The sequence below is a fragment of the Bombina bombina genome, chromosome 5 (assembly GCF_027579735.1).
Source record: "Bombina bombina isolate aBomBom1 chromosome 5, aBomBom1.pri, whole genome shotgun sequence".
Classification (NCBI taxonomy): Eukaryota; Metazoa; Chordata; class Amphibia; order Anura; family Bombinatoridae; genus Bombina; species Bombina bombina.
In genome coordinates this window covers 440,989,654-441,010,768 of record NC_069503.1, presented here as the reverse complement: position 1 = coordinate 441,010,768, position 21,115 = coordinate 440,989,654, and the positions used below count along the sequence as shown (strand labels likewise).

At 39.8% G+C, this 21,115-nt stretch overlaps 1 protein-coding gene across 1 annotated transcript in view; it reads right to left on the bottom strand.

Annotated features, from left to right (window-relative positions):
* Window positions 1-21,115, bottom strand: part of LOC128660454 (tetratricopeptide repeat protein 30A) — a 271,599-nt gene that overhangs the window by 198,595 nt on the left and 51,889 nt on the right. The window contains exons 7-10 of the mRNA XM_053714304.1: window positions 15,850-15,978; window positions 14,659-14,708; window positions 14,421-14,573; window positions 12,080-12,145 (exon numbers count right to left, since the gene is read on the bottom strand). Coding sequence (XP_053570279.1) covers window positions 12,080-12,145; window positions 14,421-14,573; window positions 14,659-14,708; window positions 15,850-15,978 — 398 coding nt within the window. The remainder of the gene's footprint in view (window positions 1-12,079; window positions 12,146-14,420; window positions 14,574-14,658; window positions 14,709-15,849; window positions 15,979-21,115) is intronic.

Sequence of the window (21,115 nt, the reverse complement as noted above, 5' to 3'; positions counted from 1 at the left end):
TTCTAGCCTGGATCAGAGTATCTATAACCGATTCAGAGAACCCCCGCTTAGATAGAATTAAGCGTTCAATCTCCAAGCAGTCAGTTGCAGAGAAACTAGATTTGGATGCTTGAATGGACCTTGAATTAGAAGATCCTGCCTCGATGGCAGTGTCCAAGGTGGAGCAGATGACATGTCCACTAGGTCTGCATACCAAGTCCTGCGTGGCCACGCAGGCGCTATCAGAATTACCTAAGCCTTCTCCTGTTTGATTCTGGCTACCAGCCGAGGGAGAAGGGGAAACGGTGGAAAGACATAAGCCAGATTGAAGGACCAAGGCGCTACTAGAGCATCTATCAGTGCCGCCTTGGGGTCCTGGACCTGGATCCGTAAAGAGGAAGTTTGGAGTTCTGATGGGACGCCATCAGATCCAATTCTGGAATGCCCCATAGCTGGGTCAGCTGAGCAAAAACCTCCGGGTGGAGTTCCCACTCCCCCGGGTGAAAAGTCTGGCGACTTAGAAAATCCGCCTCCAAGTTGTCTACTCCTGGGATGTGAATTGCAGATAGGTGGCAGGAGTGATCCTCCGCCCATTTGATGATCTTGGTTACTTCCTTCATTGCTAGGGAGCTCTTTGTTCCTCCCTGATGATTGATGTACGCTACAGTCGTGATGTTGTCCGACTGAAATCTGATGAATTTGGCTGCCGCTACTTGAGGCTATGCTTGGAGCGTGTTGAGTATCGCTCTCAGTTCCAAAATGTTTATCGGGAGAAGAGACTCCTACCGAGACCATAGACCCTGAGCTTTCAGGGAGCCCCAGACCGCGCCCCAGCCTAACAGACTTGCGTCGGTCGTTACAATGATCCACTCCAGTCTGCGGAAGCACATTCCCTGAGACAGGTGATCCTGAGACAACCACCAGAGAAGAGAATCTCTGGTTTTCTGGTCCAGTTGTATTTGAGGAGACAAATCTGCATAATCCCCATTCCACTGTTTGAGCATGCACAGTTGCAGTGGTCTGAGATGAATTCGGGCAAAAGGGACCACGTCCATTGCCGCGACCATTAATCCGATTACCTCCATGCACTGAGCTACAGAAGGCCGAGGAATGGAATGAAGAACTCGGCAAGTAGTTAAAAGCTTCAACTTCCTGACCTCCGTCAGAAATATTTTCATTTCTACCGAGCCTATTAGTGTTCCCAGGAAGGGAACCCTTGTGAGCGGGGACAGAGAACTTTTTTCGACGTTCACCTTCCACCCGTGAGACCTTAGAGCCAGAACAATGTCCGTATGAGCCTTGGCTCTGTGAAAAGACGACGCCTGTATTAAGATGTCGTCTAGGTAAGGTGCTACTGCAATGCCCTGCGGTCTTAGTACCGCTAGGAGGGACCCTAGCACCTTTGTAAAAATTCTGGGAGTAGTGGCCAACCCGAAAGGAAGGGCCACAAACTGGTAATGCTTGTCCAGAAAGGCGAACCTTAGGAACTTATGGTGATCTTTGTGGATAGAAATATGTAGGTACGCATCCTTTAGATCCACGGTAGTCATATATTGACCTTCCTGGATCATCTGCAAAATTGTCCGAATGGTTTCCCTTTTGAACGATGGAACTCTGAGGAATTTGTTTAGAATTTTTAGATCCAGGATTGGCCTGAAAGTTCCTCCTTTTTTGGGAACTACAAACAGGTTTGAGTAAAAACCCAGTCCTTGTTCTGCAATCGGGACTGGATATATCACTCCCATCTTTAGTAGATCTTCTACACAGCGTAAGAACGCCTGTTTCTTTGTCTGGTCTGAAGACAAACGAGAAATGTGGAACCTTCCCCTTGGAGGAGAGTCCTTGAATTCTAGAAGATATCCCTGAGCAACGATTTCAACGAGTCTGCCCCCTACTAGATCCGGTCCCGGATCGGGGGCCACCCCTTCATGCTGACTTAGTAGCAGCTGCAGGCTTCTTGGCCTGTTTACCTTTGTTCCAGCCCTGCAAGGGTTTCCAGGTTGCTTTGGGCTGTGAAGTGTTACCCTCTTGCTTTGCAGAGCTTGAAGCAGGACCGCTCCTGAAGTTGCGAAAGGAGTGAAAATTAGCCTTGTTTTTGGCCTTAAACGGTCTATCTTGCGGGAGGGCATGGCCCTTTCCCCCAGTGATATCCGAAATAATTTCTTTCAACTCGGGTCCGAAAAGGGTCTTTCCCTTGAAAGGAATATGTAGTAATTTTGTTTTGGACGACACGTCAGCCGACCATGATTTGAGCCAAAGCGCTCTCCGCACCATAATGGCAAAACCAGAATTTTTCGCCGCTAACTTAGCTAATTGGAAAGCGGCATCTGTGATAAAAGAATTAGCCAGCTTTAGAGCATGAATTCTGTCCATGACTTTGTCATATGAAGTCTCTCTCTGGAGCGACTCCTCCAGCGCCTCAAACCAGAAAGCCGCCGCAGAAGTTACAGGAATAATGCAGGCAATCGGTTGAAGAAGGAAACCTTGTTGAACAAATATTTTCTTTAGTAAACCTTCTCATTTTTTATCCATAGGATCTTTGAAAGCACAACTGTCTTCTATTGGTATGGTTGTACACTTGGCTAGTGTTGAAACTGCTCCCTCTACCTTAGGGACCGTCTGCCACGCGTCCCGCCTGGGGTCATTTATGGGGAACATTTTCTTAAAGATAGGGGGGGAACAAAAGGTACACCTGGTCTCTCCCACTCCCTAGTCACAATATCCGCCACCCTCTTGGGGATCGGAAACGCATCAGTGTATACAGGGACTTCTAGAAACTTGTCCATTTTACACAATTTTCCTGGGACCACCATGGGGTCGCAATCATCCAGCGTAGCTAAAACCTCCTTAAGCAGTACGCGGAGGTGTTCCATCTTAAATTTAAACGCTAAGGAATCTGATTTTGCCTGCTGAGAAACCTTTCCTGTGTCAGAAATTTCTCCCTCGGACAGCACATCCCTCACTGCCACCTCAGAGTGTTGTGAGGGTACAACGGATAAATCATCCAAAGCTTCAGATTGCTCATCCTCTGTTCTTAAAACTGAGCTATCACGCTTTTTAGGAAAAACTGGAAATTTGGACAGAAAAGCCGCAAGGGAATTATCCATGACTGCTGCTAACTGTTGTAATGTAATAGGGGCCAATGCGCTAGAGGTACTAGGCATCGCTTGCGCGGGCGTAACTGGTGTCGACACATGGGGAGAGGAAGGTGGACTATCCTCATTACCTTCCGTTAAAGAATCATCTTGTGCAACATTTTTAAGTGTCACTGCATGGTCTTTAAAATGCTTAGATACCTTAGCACACTTTAAACACAAATGTAAAGGGGGTTCCGCCATGGCTATTAAACACATAGAACAACGTCTATCTGAAGGCTCTGACATGTTAAACAGACTTAGACAGCACTTAAATACAGAAAAATAAAATTTTAGAAAAAACAGTACTGTGCCTTTAAATAATAAAAAGCGCACACTTTTTTACTAAATCTCAAAAAATAACCCAATCTTTATGAAATTTACACCATATGATCCTAATGCTTTTAAATGATTGCACAGTGAATTTCAAGTCAATTAACCCCTTAACGGCCAAACCGGAGCAAAGTAAAGCTGGCAACCGGTTAGCAAACTACAGCACCATGCCACAGCAATCTGCTGTGGCCCTACCTTCCTTGGGGATTAGTTTTGATTGAAAATAAGCCTCTATTAAGTCCTCAAGTAATCTTTAGACCCTCCACGTGAAGCTGCATGAAGCTGTCTGCAAAATAACAACTGCGCAATTGAGGCGCAAAATTTAGGCCCCCTCCCTCTCCACTCTGGAGTTGTGGGGCCTTCACAAGCCTAAATAGGTGTCTAAATATATGCCATGTGGAATAAACCCCATAAAAACGTTCCAAATGTGATAAAACCTTGTAAAAAGATCAGATTTTTGTTATAAAATAATCGATTGCCCCTTAACAGTGTCCACCAGTGTTTTGAGCCTTTTTAAATAAGCCTTCCTTCTATACTAGGTCTCAGAATATGGCTTACCTTCTCCACATGGGGATTCTTGTCAGTCTTCTAGCATTACCAAGTCTTGACTAGAAAAAAATGACTGAGCATACCTTATAGCAGTTAAGCCTGCAAACTGTTCCCCCCAACTGAAGTTTTCTTGTACTCCTCAGTCCTGTGTGGGAACAGCAATGGATTTTAGTTACAACATGCTAAAATCATTTTCCTCTCAGCAGAAATCTTCATCACTTTCTGCCACAGAGTAAATAGTACAAACCGGCACTATTTAAAAATAACAAACTCTTGATTGAAGAAATAAAAACTACAAATCTAACACCACATTCACTTTACCCTCCCGTGGAGATGCTACTTGTTAGAGCGGCAAAGAGAATGACTGGGGGGGCGGAGCCTGAGGGGGAGCTATATGGACAGCTCTGCTGTGTGCTCTCTTTGCCACTTCCTGTAGGGAATGAGAATATCCCACAAGTAAGGATGAATCCGTGGACTGGATACACCTTGTAAGAGAAATATATGATATTAAACCTTCTGTATGGGGGAGTTTCAGCTAGAATATTACTGCCAGTTTAAATTTTGTTTCCATACTATAATTGATTGCTAGGGTCCAAAAGGTGGACTCATCCTAATATAAACCTCAACATAATATTTGGCTAAATCATATTGTATTATCTGTTCATACGTGTATGGTTTATTCACCATGCCCAAGAGTGGCTCTATATCACCCTAGTTCCCTCCAGTGATACAAGCTATTATAGACCAGTCGGGAGGTGTATAAAACCTAAAAAATTAGGTTTCATGGCTATGAGTCTTCAGACTCGCCAGAAACGTAAGTTATGGAGCAGCGGTCTAAAGACCGCTGCTCCATAACATGTCCGCCTGCTCTGATGAGGCGGACAGAGATCACCACAATTCAACCCGATCGAGTATGATTGGGTTGATTGACACTCCCTACTGGCGGCCAATTGGCCACGAATCTGCAGGGGGCAGCGTTGCACCAGCAGCTCACAAGAGCTGCTGGTGCAATGCTGAATACGGAGAGGGTATTGCTCTCCGCATTCAGCGAGGTCTGTTGGACCTGATCCACACTGTCGGATCAGGTCCGACAGACCTTTGATAAATAGTCCTCTATATGTTTAGTTGGAAATGCGGATAAACTTGTTCAAACCTGTATTTTTGTGATGTATATTCCTGCAATTGTTGTATATGTGACAGAACATATATTTTGTTATATTGTATTGTATAAAAACCTCAATAAAAATCTTTGATTTAAAAAAAAAGAAAAGCAAAGACAACCTCGCCGCCTTTTAACTGCTAAAAGCCACCACTACTCTTACTAAAGAGATTGACAAGGACACAGCTAGACCCCAATCCTTGATTGCAGGGAAAAATACCCATAAAAGGATTATATATTTAGACACCAACTTCGCACATCCTCCATTGACAGAGGCAAAGAGAATGACTGGGGATTATGGGTAAGGAAAGTTTTTCTTAACAGCTTTGCTGGGGTGCTCTTTGCCTCCTCCTGCTGGCCAGGAGTTGAATATCCCACTAGTAATTGGAATGATGTTGTGGACTCTACATGTCTTAGGAAAGAAAATAGGAGTTCCCCTTTAATGGGTACACCATCAGGCTGATTTTACTGACCACCCCACTAAAAATGTAAGTTAAGGGGTTTTTAATGTTTGTTGCACAAATTATCATTACATCCGTTTAAGTTAAATTAATTTGTACTTTGGATAGCTAAAGTAACATTTATAAATAACAGAAAAAGTTATGGTATTTCCAAGTGTTACAATGCCACCATCTTGCTACTTTATAATGACTCCAGGCTGGCAACATTTTCTATGAAGAAAACTGCACAAAATAATTCACTTAAAGCGACATTCTAATGGAAAAATAAAATGCTGTAAATACTTAGATAATTTTATTTAACACTAACGTTCCTGGCAACCTATAGGTTTAACACTCACAAAGAAGTTAAACATGCAGCTAAAGTCCCGCAAGGAGCTACTGACCAGGTCATGGGTGGTGAGTCAATTAGGAACTGCATATAAATATAGCCATCAGTCATTGAGTGTGTCCTACACATACAGTAAACACCAAATATGAACATTTTATTTTTCCATTAGCATGTCCCTTTAAAAAACATGACAAATAGAAAAACTCAAACGAGGGCATCTAATTATAGGTGGGGACCTCAACATGGTGTGGGATCCTCAAGAAGATAAACAATCTATCCTCACCACACATGCAGACAGAAACATTTCTGCCACCTCCAATGCGTTCCGCAAACTTATGTATCGATTTGACCTCTATGATACATGGCGTTGTTTAGCACCCACCCAAAAAGATTTTACACATTATTCTAAAGCCCATAATTCTTACTCGAGAATTGACTATATCCTATGTGATTCATGGTCCCTAGATAAGTGTATAAATCCTACCATCCAACCATGTACGTGGTCGGACCACGATATGGTGTACATAGACTTCATTGCACTGCAGTCCCTAACCACCAGACCCCCTTGGAGACTTCCCGAACAGCTCTTAGCTGAGGGAGAACTCCCAGAACTCATTAGGACAATAATCGACTTTCTGACGCACAATGACAATGATGCCACAGATCTGAACATGGTATGGGCAGCCCTCAAAAGAATTAAAGAATAGTACTGGTGCTTACAGCTAAGGTAAGGTGATCACAATAAATGAGTAATTCTCAGTTTATATTTAAGGTGGTTTCTAAGGTGGTTTATGGGAGATATTTTTCAAAAAGACAATGGTCAGATACCTTTGAAAATAATCCACATTTGATCACACTAATTATTATATAAAATAGCTGGTGGATACCACAGGGCAATAGGGGAGATACATTTTTACTATAGAAAGACAATGGTCAGATATCTTTTAAAATCATACACATTTATTATATACAATTAAGGGTGAGGTCACAGAATTCTTGAAGATTAAAAGCACAGGTGGACCATAAAAATAAAAATATAGTGTAGTGGAAGAATTTAAATAACAGCCTAACTCTAAGGATGAGCTCGATTAAGCAAATTACAATAGGTAGGTTGTTAGAAACATTATTCCTATACACTGATAAGGCAACTGTGTCACTAGGCAAATCCTTGCGGGGTATCAAGGAGTTAAATTAGTTAAGGTAAATAAGCTCTGAGTAGAGATTAAAAGTACCAATAACAATCAGGATAATAAAATATATATGTGTAAATAAAATACAGAAAAAGCTATCTATCTGGATGTCCAGTATTAGCAAACACAATTGTATAATTCACCCGACAGCACTTGGATTACAGACAGGAGTATACGGCTCCTGGTAGCCACCGCTCCACACGGATACTTAGCCGGCAACTTGAAGGTACCTCTCTCATATGATAGTGTGATCCAATACTCGCAAGAGCAAGAGCAACCTCATATGAGAGTGTAACGTTCCCAATACTACCATCAATGCACTATTGGACATCACTCAGTACTATTTCCTTTCTTACCGGTTTATTTTTAATAGATATCTTTGCTTATTAGGTTTTAAAGCAGTATTTTCCCACTGTATTTTAATTATACAATTGTGTTTGCTAATACTGGACGTCCAGATAGATAGCTTTTTCTGTATTTTATTTACACATATATATTTTATTATCCTGATTGTTATTGGTACTTTTAATCTCTACTCAGAGCTTAGTTACCTTAACTAATTTAACTCCTTGATACCCCGCAAGGATTTGCCTAGTGACACAGTTGCCTTATCAGTGTATAGGAATAACGTTTCTAACAACCTACCTATTGTAATTTGCTTAAATCGAGCTCATCCTTAGAGTTAGGCTGTTATTTAAATTCTTCCACTACACTACACTATATTTTTATGGTCCACCTGTGCTTTTAATCTTCAAGAATTCTGTGACCTCACCCTTAATTGTATATAATAAATGTGTATGATTTTAAAAGATATCTGACCATTGTCTTTCTATAGTAAAAATGTATCTCCCCTATTGCCCTGTGGTATCCACCAGCTATTTTATTTAATAATTAGTGTGATCAAATGTAGATTATTTTCAAAGGTATCTGACCATTGTCTTTTTGAAAAATATCTCCTATATTGCCCTTTGGTTTCCATAAGCCACCTTAGAAACCACCTTAAATATAAACTGAGAATTACTCATTTATTGTGATCACCTTACCTTAGCTGTATGCGCCAGTACTATTCTTTAATTCTTACTCCACTTTTTGGTCTTTTTGAGAGGGACCTTCTCTGTATTTGGCTTAGGTAGAAATAAGCGCTGATTCTATCTCCTTACTAAAATGGGCAGCCCTCAAAGCCTACCTTAGGGGATATTTTATCAAAAAATCGTCCCACCTCCGCAAATCTGGTGGTCACTCATTAGCCAAACTATACGGAGATCTTCGAAAAATGGAGACCGCTAACAAGTCATGCCATGAACTCCACATAGCCCAACAGATAGGACTAGTCAGAGAGGAAATTGCTAAAAGAGAAACACTGAAAGTACAAAACAACTTACACAGGCTCAAGCAGCTATATTACTATAAAGGCAACAGAGCAGATAGATTGCTGACAAATAAATTACGGAAACGTATACAACAGAGTAGGATAGCCTCCATTAACACACAAAAGGGCCCAGTCTACTCGCCCAAAGAAATAGGAGTAGCCTTTGAAAAATATTATTCCTCCCTATATAATATTGCAACCTCAGAAGCAACAGATAAAGCCAGCACGGGAGACATCCGTGAGTTATTAGAGAGTTTAGATCTACCTACACTAACAGAGGAAGCCAAAACCTCACTGACGAAACAATTCACAATAGAGGAAGTTAAGGCTGCCATAGCTGGTCTATCTCCCCACAAAGCCCCAGGTCCAGATGGGTTCACAGCCACCTTCTACCGGGCCCTGAGCTCAGTACTCTCTCCAATTTTGCTCCGATTCTTCGTGAGCGTGGCACAAGCAGGTAGATTCCTACCGGAATTCCTTGAAGCCAATATTATTACAATACACAAAGAAGGCAAGGACCCTACTCTGTGCCCAAGCTAGGCCTATCTCCCTTATCAACGTGGATGCCAAAATTTATGCCAAAATCCTAGCCAATAGGCTGAGTAAACATCTACAGACCCTTATCCATCTTGACCAGGTGGGATTCGTTGTCAATAGACAAGGCTAAGATAACACCCGCCGCCTCTTAAATATCTTTACAGAGGCAGCCGACCTGGGTCTCCCCATGCTCACCCTGTCGCTGGATGCCGAGAAGGCGTTTGACAGGGTGAGGTGTGAATATCTATTCCAAACTCCTACAACCTTCGGAATACCCGACACCTACGTCAGGGCTGTTAAGGCTCTATATTCTTCTCCCACCGCCATGATAAGGGGCCTAGGATTTTGCTCCCCCACGATAAAGATAACTAACGGGACTCGACAGGGGTGCCCTCTGTCCCCTCTCCTGTTTGTTCTAGCAATCGAGCCCCTTGGGGCAGCCATTAGGGGATGCCCTGCTATTCAGGGACTCCAAATCCACGACACTGTACAGAAACTAGCCCTGTTTGCGGACGACCTTACGGTCTTCCTCACAGACCCCTTAGACTCCCTTCCCCCATTGTTCAGGTTACTAAGGCGATTTGGCGAACTTTCGTACTATAAAATCAACGTCAGTAAAACTGAAGTATATTCTATAAACATCCCTACCGAAGACAAAAACAAAATCCAACTCCTTTATTCCTTCAAATGGTCCACTAGAGGTGTGAGACATTTGGGAGTGTTCCTCTCCCATTCCAAAACTATAACCGTTAAAGAAAACTACGAGAACCTACTGAAGGAGATTACATTGGGTCTTAACTCCAAGAGGTTCGGTGAGATCTCTTGGCTGGGCAGAGTAGCAGCCCTCAAAATGATGGTGCTACCTAAGCTTACTTATTTTTTCCGTTGTATCTCAATCTCAATTCCTATGCCCCTAGCTACAGACCCTCTTTAATGCCTAAACCTGCCACAATAAGAGACCCCGGGTAGCGGCCCACATTCTTCAGGCCCCCGTTGAGAGAGGTGGTATAGGCCTTCCAAGCATTAGGAAATATCATGAAGCCGCGATGATCACCCATGCCTCAGCATGGGGTAAGGATCTCCCTGCAACTAGATGGAAAGAGCTAGAGCAGGCTTTGCTCCCGGCGTTTGTGGACTTGAGGACCTCCTCTGGCTGCCCCCACATTGGCAGTCAAAAATCTTCATCTCCAATAGCATAGTTAAGGGGTACCAAGAGAGATGGCTGAAACTAAGACATAGCAGGCTTATTGCCCCTCACCAGTACACTCCATGCGAGGGCTCCTCTATGGGCTACCCAACGCCCACACCAGTTCGTGGCCGGCCACGGATATTGGTACCTTACAAGACTTCTATGAAAACAAACAATTAAAAACACATTCCGCTATGCTAGCTTCACCCTCGCTGACTCCAAGGTTTCATTTTGACCTACTGCGAAATAGATCTCTAATGAGATCTTGGGGCTTCCTAGAAGATCAACTCCGCGATCTTTCCCCGTGGGAATCGCGCTGGAAAGCAAACCTCCAACTTTATAAACCTCTCTCTGCGCACTACAAATATTTAATTGAGGATAATATCCCATCTAAAACAATCCACATGGAGGCCTGGGAAAGCGACCTACAGCTGTCCACCCCCTTGAAGCTTGGGAAGAAGCAATTAGCCACACAAAAAAAGCTACCCATTGCGTCACTCTCTACGAGTTACACTTTAAAATCATCATGAGGCGGCATCTTGTTCCCACTAAACTCCAAAAACTATACCCTTACCATTCCCCCATGTGCTGGAGGGACTGCGGAGAAAAGGGCACCCCACTCCACATTTGGTGGGCCTGCCCGAAACTAGATAGCCTATGGGACAGAGTGGAGTCTCTGTGCAGAGGTCTGGACCTGGTAGACAAACTTTCCCCAGCACTAGCAATACTACATCTAGGAGTAGACTCTCTCCCCAGATTCAAACGGAATTTGCTTATAGGCATCCTTACTTCCACCAAGTTGTTTGTGGCCAGGAATTGGAGAAAAAAAACAACCCCCCAGGTGGCAAGGGGTAATAGACTGTGTTAACCATATCAAAAACATGGAAAACTATGTATTCAGGGAACGCAGACAACTGAGGGATTTTTGCCTAACATGGGAACCATTGGACTCATACTGGACCCGTAAACCCACGTAAACCAACCAGCCTTTAGCAAGTCAGGGACAGCTCAGTGGACTGCTTTTCCTCTCCCCCATTCCCCTGATGTACATAGAATTTGATTACGCCCCTAAGGAATCCCCCTGGACCTCCCCTCTAAGGGGAACCGGACGTGGGTTGAGAGAGAGCCCGCGGATGAATATTTACGGGCTCTCTTGAACCCCACGCCTCTCCTAGTAAGTCATGGGAACCTCCGCTTCCTGTGGCTTAATGAAGTCTATGGTGCTTGACTATCAAGATACCTTAGCGGTTAGACCCGCTAACTTAACGGCCGTCTCAATTATATTGTTACTAAGATGAATCATAAGTTTTGGTAAAGTTTGAAGAGTTCCTGAACAACGGCCTCTGTAAAAACGAGGTAATATTGAAAATAGAGATACTGATACATCTCTAGAAACAAAGTTTATGTTTCCATGTTACGATGTTATAATGTTATGCCTTTCAACATATAATGCATAAGCTGTATGTGACCTTGAATACCTCAATAAAAATTATTCTACAAAAAAAAAAACATGACAAAATAATCATTAAGGACTCTATTTCAGCTTTTTCGCAGGTAATTAACATTATATAATATCATCAACCATATTCTTAACGGGACTTTAAACACTAAATATGTTTTGAGGTTATTCCCAGCCTCTACTTTCTATTGCTGATGTGTTTGCACATGTGCAGAAACTCTCCTCAAATACCTACAGTGTGATTAAGGTTCCATAATGGCAGCTCCCATGATTAGAGGGAAGTGCATGAAATGTATTTAGTGTTTAGTGTCCCTTTAAATATACTCAGTATTATGGTTGATAACAAACTTAGACTAACAGCAACAATTAGTATAATAGTCTTTAATACTTACAGGGGTAAGGTATTTGTAGGTCAAGTGAGCATTCTCAGCTAGAACATCTGCAGCAAGATCAAAGTACTGGGAACAAAATAAAATGGAGCCAATAAGGATAATGCTATAATTATGTGACGTACTATGACCTTTGTCATGTGGTGATTAATGTAACCAGAACAGGCACAGGAATTTAGTCATTTCAGGAAGGATAAAAATTTCAGCTTTACTGATTTTAAATATTCATAAATAAATAAATATTATAAACTGCATCTTTTTAATGAATTACCCTGAAATGACAATAAAATGGTTGCTGCATCTCATTACTTATTTTTTTGTTTTTATCTTCTGCTAATTCATCATGTCAGCATTTAACTGAATATTTTCTTATTAAAAACAGAATGCGTCTACTGCATCTTGCCTCTGACTCCTGTGATAACAAGCAATCGCTTATTTAATAAAATACTACTCAACGTTCAATAGAAGAACTGAGAACTGTAAACTGTAACCACAGAAATGTCTGTAATATAACTTAAAATCTAGAAACAAAACAGTAAATTATAAAGGATGGCTCTTGTTTTTTTCTACAAACCGGCTTTGTTCCACACTTCCTGGAAAGGCCAAAAACCCACCCACAAAAGCTATATGTTTTTTAAATGTTGAAAACTGACTCAACGCAGTAGTTGATTTGCAGCATCTGAAGGGGGGGGGGGGGGTTCTAATCCATTTGTGGACATCCGAAACAAGAATTTCTTGAAGTTTGGGCTGTTATCTTTTTTTGTGCTGGAAGTAACCTTTTGTTAAATGTATTTAGTTTACAAAATTGAGTATCTTTAAGGACATGTAACAACTGTTGGGGATGGTTTTAAAGTTTACTAAGGAATGCCTTGCAATTTACTAGGAAAAAAACCACCAAGATAATAAAAAATGAAGGGGCTTGTTCCTAATGTGTACATCTTTTTTATGTTTTGTGTTTTTTTTCTGCTTAAACATACAATAAACTCAACATTTAATTCCAAATAAAATGTTTAAAGGGATATGAAACCCAATTTTTTTCTTTCATGATTCAGATAGAGCATGCACTTTTAAAGAACTTTCTAATTTACTCCTATGATCAATTTTTCTTTGTATTCTTGGTATCTCTATTCGAGAAACATGAATGTAAGTTTAGGAGCCGGCTCATTTTTGGTTCAGAGCCTGGGTAGAACTTGCTGATTGGTGGCTAAATATCAGCAAGAAAAATTGTTAATAGGAGTAAATTAGAAAGTTGCTTAAAATGGCATGCTCTATCTGAATCATTAAAGAAAACAATTAGGTTTAATATCCCTTTAAGTTTTTTTTGTTTGTTTTTTTTAAACTAATTTGAACTGTCAGTTTTACTTTGCCCCTTCATACATCTACAACATTCTACTGCTAGGCACTTTGTAAAGCGAAGTGTTTTTTTGTTTGTTTATTTAAATCTGCTTTTGATGTTTGTTTACATTTAGGGGCATATTTATTAAGCTCCGTAACTTGTCCGCCTGCTCTGAATACGATCGGGTTAATTGACACCCCCTGCTAGCGGCCATTAGCCACGAATCTGCAGGGGGCGGCATTGTACCAGCAGTTCACAAGAACTGCTGGTGCAATGATATACGCTGTCGGCATTTATCGATGTGCGGCGGACATGATACGCTACTTCGTATCATGTCCGCTTGCACACTGATAAATATGCCCCTTAATCAGCACCACATGTATCACCCAGCACACAAGCTGACTGGTAAGTTTGCACCATGCACTGAGTACACTTACCAGTCAGCATCCCTATTAGTGCAGAGATCACAGAGCTTAGCATTGTGATAATACATGTGGTGCTGTACTTAGTACTAAATAAAAACAACAACAAATCATGGGTTGGATCTTCCATGATTGATGTCTCTTTAATTGCTAATAAATAATTGGCATAAAAAATATAAAAATATTTAATATTTACTTTAATATCCCCAAAAAATTAAAACATGATTACAAATATTTAGTTAAAGGGATTTGAAGGTGCAAAAAACAATACTCTAATATGTTAGAGCATTTTATTATTGCACTGTTGCTTGCATTACTGGGAACTAGCTGAGCCAATGATAAGAGACAAATGTATGTAAACCCCCCATCACCAGCTAGCTGCTAAAAGTATAGGCTATGCATATCTTCTTTTTTAAAAAGGACAGGAAGAAAACAAAATAAATTTAATGACCAAATTAAATTTGAATGTTTCTTATAATTACTTTCTCTATCAGAATCGTGCAAGTTTTGACCTTTCTATCATTTTAATACACTGTAAATTTTCATGATGAGCAAATATAATTTTCGAAGCACATAAGCAAAATACCCCATATTTGCAGTACAGAAGTAAAAGATTTCCAAATGTCTCATGTGGGAACGGATTTTGTTGCAACAAGAACTGCAGTTTCTCAAACCCTTCAGTTGGCCTGGCGTCCATATTCATCAAAGCTTGATTATGAAGCGTTACGGGATCTAGCTCCTGTTAATGAATTAAACAATCATCATGAATACAAAATGTAAAACAATTTTATTACAGTATTAATAATAATAATAATAATTGTTACCTCTTCAGATCTTGGTGGCATATCTGTCAGAGCTTCTTGTGCTGCTTCAACTGAAAGGACAATTTGGAAAAATGTGTACACATATTAAACATTATGATTTTGTGGGGAATCATGTTTTTTATCCCCTGTAACAAATGTCATCTTAAGAAGAGTTCTGATGATATATACAGATACTCAGACCGCCATATATAGATACATTTTTACTACAGACAAAATACAGATTGCATCAACCAATGGGATCAAATCAGCAATCAGGAATAAAAGGAGGGCAGATTACCACATTTTTTAGGATGAAAAACCACTCGAGAAAAAATCAAGCCCATAGCAAGGGATAGAGGAGGACCCTATCACAGAGTGATAGAAAGGGACCCTGATCCCAATGGCTATGTAATTTTGGGAGGGGTTTCAAAGATGCTTTTTTGTATTTTTTGAATTTTATTTTTTAGGGGGAAGGAGTTTTAGCACTTAGGCTATACCTAGGTGTTTGGACAGGCAATATTCACTTAGTTTGGTGGGGTCATTGTGGTTGGGGGGGACTCTTGCAGCATGGTAGTCACTTGTGGTGGATGTGTCTTAGAGCTTTAGGGGTCTAGCAGCTTAAAGGTCAACAGCAGTTAGGAGTCTGCCACTTGAGGAGTTAATAGAGGTGGGTTAGGGAGGCTTGTAGTGTGGGGACTCTTACTGCTTTTGGTAACAGTTTACAACAGCCTTTAAAAAGCAGTAGTAATTAAAACTTGACCTTATCAGCTTGTAATGTCAGTGCAAATTTGGCCAGTTAGCTAATTAATGTGGTATAAGTATGGGACACATTAATTCAAGGTGTATATGAACTGGAGCCTTAGCAAGGGATATCAGTGCAAAAATTAAAATGCATTTAGGATTTAGAGCGTTTTATTTTTGCATTATCATGTGTCTCTTAAAACATAATTTTCTTATGTACCAGCAAATCTTGTTATTCAGGTTCAAACTACATCAATATGAAATGAATAATCTATTAGTAAAGGCTAGAAATACTTATATAAAGCAAACATAATCTATATATTAATATCTTACTATCTTTTCTCATTTTATTTGTTATTTATATAAATAAATTCATTAAAAGCATTAGCAACCAACATGAAAATCAGCACAATTATAATGTTCTGGGCAGGAAGATCACCTGCTTGTACGGTTTATATGGTAGTGACTTACAATTTTTTAACTGGTATTCAATTGCAGCTTTTAGGTTAAATGCTTCAATAAGTTTTGTCTCATGAAGAACATGAGTGTTCCCAACACTACGAACATCTATGCCTTCCGTTGTCATTCCGACACTGAGCTCTAAAGAGAAATAAAAGTATTGATAACATGTAGAAACAAAACCATCTTACACTAACAGCACTCTAATCTCACAAGTACATACATATGTTTAATTTATAATTATTTCATCCTTTTGAATGTTATTTTTACTTCTGCTATCTTTTTATTTTTTCTAAGCTACCATTATGTCTTCTCCCCTCAAATCTCTGATCTCCTTTTCATATTATAAAAATTCCGGAATAAAGTTGAAATAAAACATTCATGCTTGAGATATTGTAAGAGACTTTAAAATTTACATTAAATTTCATTTTAATATATTCTCTTGGTATCCTTTATTAAAATGTATACCTAGGAAGGCACAGAAGTAGCAATGCACTATTGGGAGCTATATAAATATTAGTTGCTACACATACGCTTTTTGTCATTGGCTCACCCAATATGTTCACCTAGGTACCAGTAGTGCATTGATGCTCTAGAGCTAACTTTAACTATGTATTTTACATATGGGGGTTAACCAAATAGTTATATGGAAGCAATAGTGCAATAGTAAAATGATCTAATACATTAGAGCATTTTCTTTTTGTAATTGTGTATTACTTTTAGTAAAAAATGTATTATATTTAAAGGGACATTCAATTCAACAAATATATAACAGGCGTAGGAAAGAGCACTATTACAATGTGTAAAAATATTTTTTATTATGAAAAAGGTTAAGCAGAAATCATTTATTTTGAAACATGCATTACTAATAAATAAAATAAAAAAAATAAATATATATATATATATATATATATAAATATATATAAATAAATAAAAATTATATATATATATATATATATATATATATATAAATAAAATTATATATATATATATATACAGGGAGTGCAGAATTATTAGGCAAATGAGTATTTTGACCACATCATCCTCTTTATGCATGTTGTCTTACTCCAAGCTGTATAGGCTCGAAAGCATACTACCAATTAAGCATATTAGGTGATGTGCATCTCTGTAATGAGAAGGGGTGTGGTCTAATGACATCAACACCATATATCAGGTGTGCATAATTATTAGGCAACTTCCTTTCCTTTGGCAAAATGGGTCAAAAGAAGGACTTGACAGGCTCAGAAAAGTCAAAAATAGTGAGATATCTTGCAGAGGGATGCAGCACTCTTAAAATTGCAAAGCTTCTGAAGCCTGATCATCGAACAATCAAGCGTTTCATTCAAAATAGTCAACAGGGACGCAAGAAGCGTGTGGAAAAACCAAGGCGCAAAATAACTGCCCATGAACTGAGAAAAGTCAAGCGTACAGCTGCCAAGATGCCACTTGCCCCCAGTTTGGCCATATTTCAGAGCTGCAACATCACTGGAGTGCCCAAAAGCACAAGGTGTGCAATACTCAGAGACATGGCCAAGGTAAGAAAGGCTGAAAGACGACCACCACTGAACAAGACACACAAGCTGAAACGTCAAGACTGGGCCAAGAAATATCTCAAGACTGATTTTTCTAAAGTTTTATGGACTGATGAAATGAGAGTGAGTCTTGATGGGCCAGATGGATGGGCCCGTGGCTGGATTGGTAAAGGGCAGAGAGCTCCAGTCCGACTCAGACGCCAGCAAGGTGGAGGTGGAGTACTGGTTTGGGCTGGTATCATCAAAGATGAGCTTGTGGAGCCTTTTCGGGTTGAGGATGGAGTCAAGCTCAACTCCCAGTCCTACTGCCAGTTTCTGGAAGACACCTTCTTCAAGCAGTGGTACAGGAAGAAGTCTGCATCCTTCAAGAAAAACATGATTTTCATGCAGGACAATGCTCCATCACACGCGTCCAAGTACTCCACAGCGTGGCTGGCAAGAAAGGGTATAAAAGAAGAAAATCTAATGACATGGCCTCCTTGTTCACCTGATCTGAACCCCATTGAGAACCTGTGGTCCATCATCAAATGTGAGATTTACAAGGAGGGAAAACAGTACACCTCTCTGAACAGTGTCTGGGAGGCTGTGGTTGCTGCTGCACGCAATGTTGATGGTGAACAGATCAAAACACTGACAGAATCCATGGATGACAGGCTTTTGAGTGTCCTTGCAAAGAAAGGTGGCTATATTGGTCACTGATTTGTTTTTGTTTTGTTTTTGAATGTCAGAAATGTATATTTGTGAATGTTGAGATGTTATATTGGTTTCACTGGTAAAAATAAATAATTGAAATGGGTATATATTTGTTTTTTGTTAAGTTGCCTAATAATTATGCACAGTAATAGTCACCTGCACACACAGATATCCCCCTAAAATAGCTATAACTAAAAACAAACTAAAAACTACTTCCAAAACTATTCAGCTTTGATATTAATGAGTTTTTTGGGTTCATTGAGAACATGGTTGTTGTTCAATAATAAAATTATTGCTCAAAAATACAACTTGCCTAATAATTCTGCACTCCCTGTATATATATATATATATATATATATATATATATATATATATATATATATATATATATATATATATATATATACATATACATATACATATACATATACATACACACACACATATGTATATATAATTTATTTATTTTTTGTTTTTATTATTTCTTTATTTTATTTCTTTATTTACATTTTTTAAATGAAACTACCGATTGTAACACTGTGAATTATGTTTAATTATATTTGAATCTTACCATGTTTTGTTATTGTATTAAAAAAAAAAAAGGATAAAAATGTTGTTGCTTTGCTGAATAAACCCTTTTTTTCTTAACTGGCTTCTGGAAGCTTTTAACAGTCAACCAATATAGAGCTAGATCATAAATCGAGCCCAAAAATATAAGCGCTATTTAAAGCGAACACCACTCAAGTTAAATCACTAGCGCTCCTATGCTTGCGCTCATATTACATGTTGAAAGTTAAAAGTCATTGCTTGAGCGAAAGCCTCAGACACACTAACATCTAGAGGTTGGATAGACTGCTATGAAGCTCTAGACAATGTGAGTACCTTTCTAGGTTCTGCTGTAAATTTCACATAACCACAGAACTTCACTATATATGTTTCTTATTTTCCCTGAGGTTCACCTGCTGAGCATTACCACCGTGATTACCTGGGACTTTTATCCATTTTGTGCACCATCACATTTTTTTATGTACCTTGTCATATACCATATCCATTTAAAACAATAATAAACACATCAATCACATTTACTATATATAAATGAGTGAAATACTTTATTTTAATATGTTTTACATGTGTTTTATTATACTTTTATTCAATCCATTTTTAATTTCTACTTCATGAATTTGAGACAGATTTTAAAATAAAGACAATAAATATATCTTATTTCTAAATCTATTTTTAATCTGCCAAAAATTAAAACAAACACAAGGAAAGAGGCGCCGTTTTCCTTGTGTTTGATTTTAGATATATTAACCTTTGGAGGGTGAAGATCGAGTGCTGCCTCTGGTTTTGAGAAGACGGATACTTCTACCATATTTGATCACCTAGGACTTTGATCTTGTCTTTCATCCAGGATCTAGGACTCTGGTATCTAGTAGTGTGCACACACACACCAATATCATATTTTGTCATATTTGTTATCTGTATATTGATGTTTTGAAACATATATCTCTAGGTAGCGCCCCCTATTGGGTTTTTCCCTTTGTTTTCAAAAATTAAAACAATTCATGCTTACCTGATAAATGTCTTTCTTTTCGGACATGGACAGACCACGACTTCATTCCAATTACTAGTGGGATATTCAACTCCTGGCCAGCAGGAGGAGGCAAAGAGCACCTCAGGAAAGTTGTTAAGTGTATCTTCCCTTACCCGTAATCCCCAGCCATTCAGCTGAAGGAAAATGGAAAAAGAAGAAAACAGGGTGAAAATTGGGGTCGTGGACTCTCCATTATCAGGTTAGCATAAATTTTATTTTCTTTCCTAAGACATGGAGACATTCCAATTACTAGTGGGAACCAATAACCAAGCTAGAGGACACAGAATGAACAGGGAGGGTAAAAAAGGCAAGAGGACCTAAACAGAAGGCAGCACCGCTTGAAGAAATTTTATCCCAAAAGAAGCCTCAGCCGAGAGAAAAGTATCAAATTTGTAGAACTTGGAAAAAGTATGCAGAGAGGACCATGTTGCCGCCTTGCAAATCTGTTCCACAGAAGCTTCATTATTGAAAGCCCAAGAAGAGGACACAGCCCTAGTGGAATGAGCCGTAATTCTCTCAGGAGGCTGCTGCCCAGCAGTCTCATAAGCCAAACAAATCAAACTTCTCAACCAAAGAGACAACTAACGAAGATTGCCGAAAATCTTTAGTAGCTTGTAAGTAGAATTTTAGAGCTCGCACAACATCCAAGACGTTCCTTATGAGAAGAAAGATTAGGACAAAAAGAAGGAACAACAATTTCCTGATTAATGTTTCGATCCGACACCACCTTTTATTATTATTATCGGTTATTTGTAGAGCGCCAACAGATTCCGCAGCGTTATAAACAAAGGGGGAATACAACAAAACAATTATAGGGATCAAATGGGTAGAGGGCCCTGCCAAGAGTTGCACTGTTGTAGTCAGCTCTTAAGAAGGTGATCTACAAACAGCTTGACTCTTAGGCTTACATGCTAACGGGGCTCAGGGGATAGCAATGGAGGAGTGGAACTGGTATAAAGTAAGGCTAGCATAGGTTGTATGCATCCCTGAACAGTAAAGTCTTTAGGGAGCGCTTGAAGCTTTCAAAACTAGGGGAGAGTCTTGTGGGGCGAGGCAGAGAGTTCCACAAGATGGGAGCCAGTCTGGAGAAGTCCTGTAAACGGGAGTGCGATGAGGTAACCAGAGAGGAGGAGAGGAGGAGGTCATGAGCAGAGCAAAGGGGACGGGAGGGAGAATATCTGGAGACAAGGTATGAGATATAGGGGGAGCAGTGCAGTTGAGGGCTTTGTATGTCAGAGTGAGAATTTTGTGTTTGATCCTAGAGGCAAGAGGTAGCCAGTGAAGGGATTGGCAGAGAGGTGCAGCAGATGAAGAGCGACGTGTAAGGAAGATGAGTCTGGCAGAGGCATTCATTATGGATTGTAAAGGAGCTAGGCTGCAGGTGGGGAGACCAGAGAGGACAGAGTTGCAGTAATCAAGACGGGAAAGAAAGAGAGTGGATTAAAATCTTAGTTGTGTC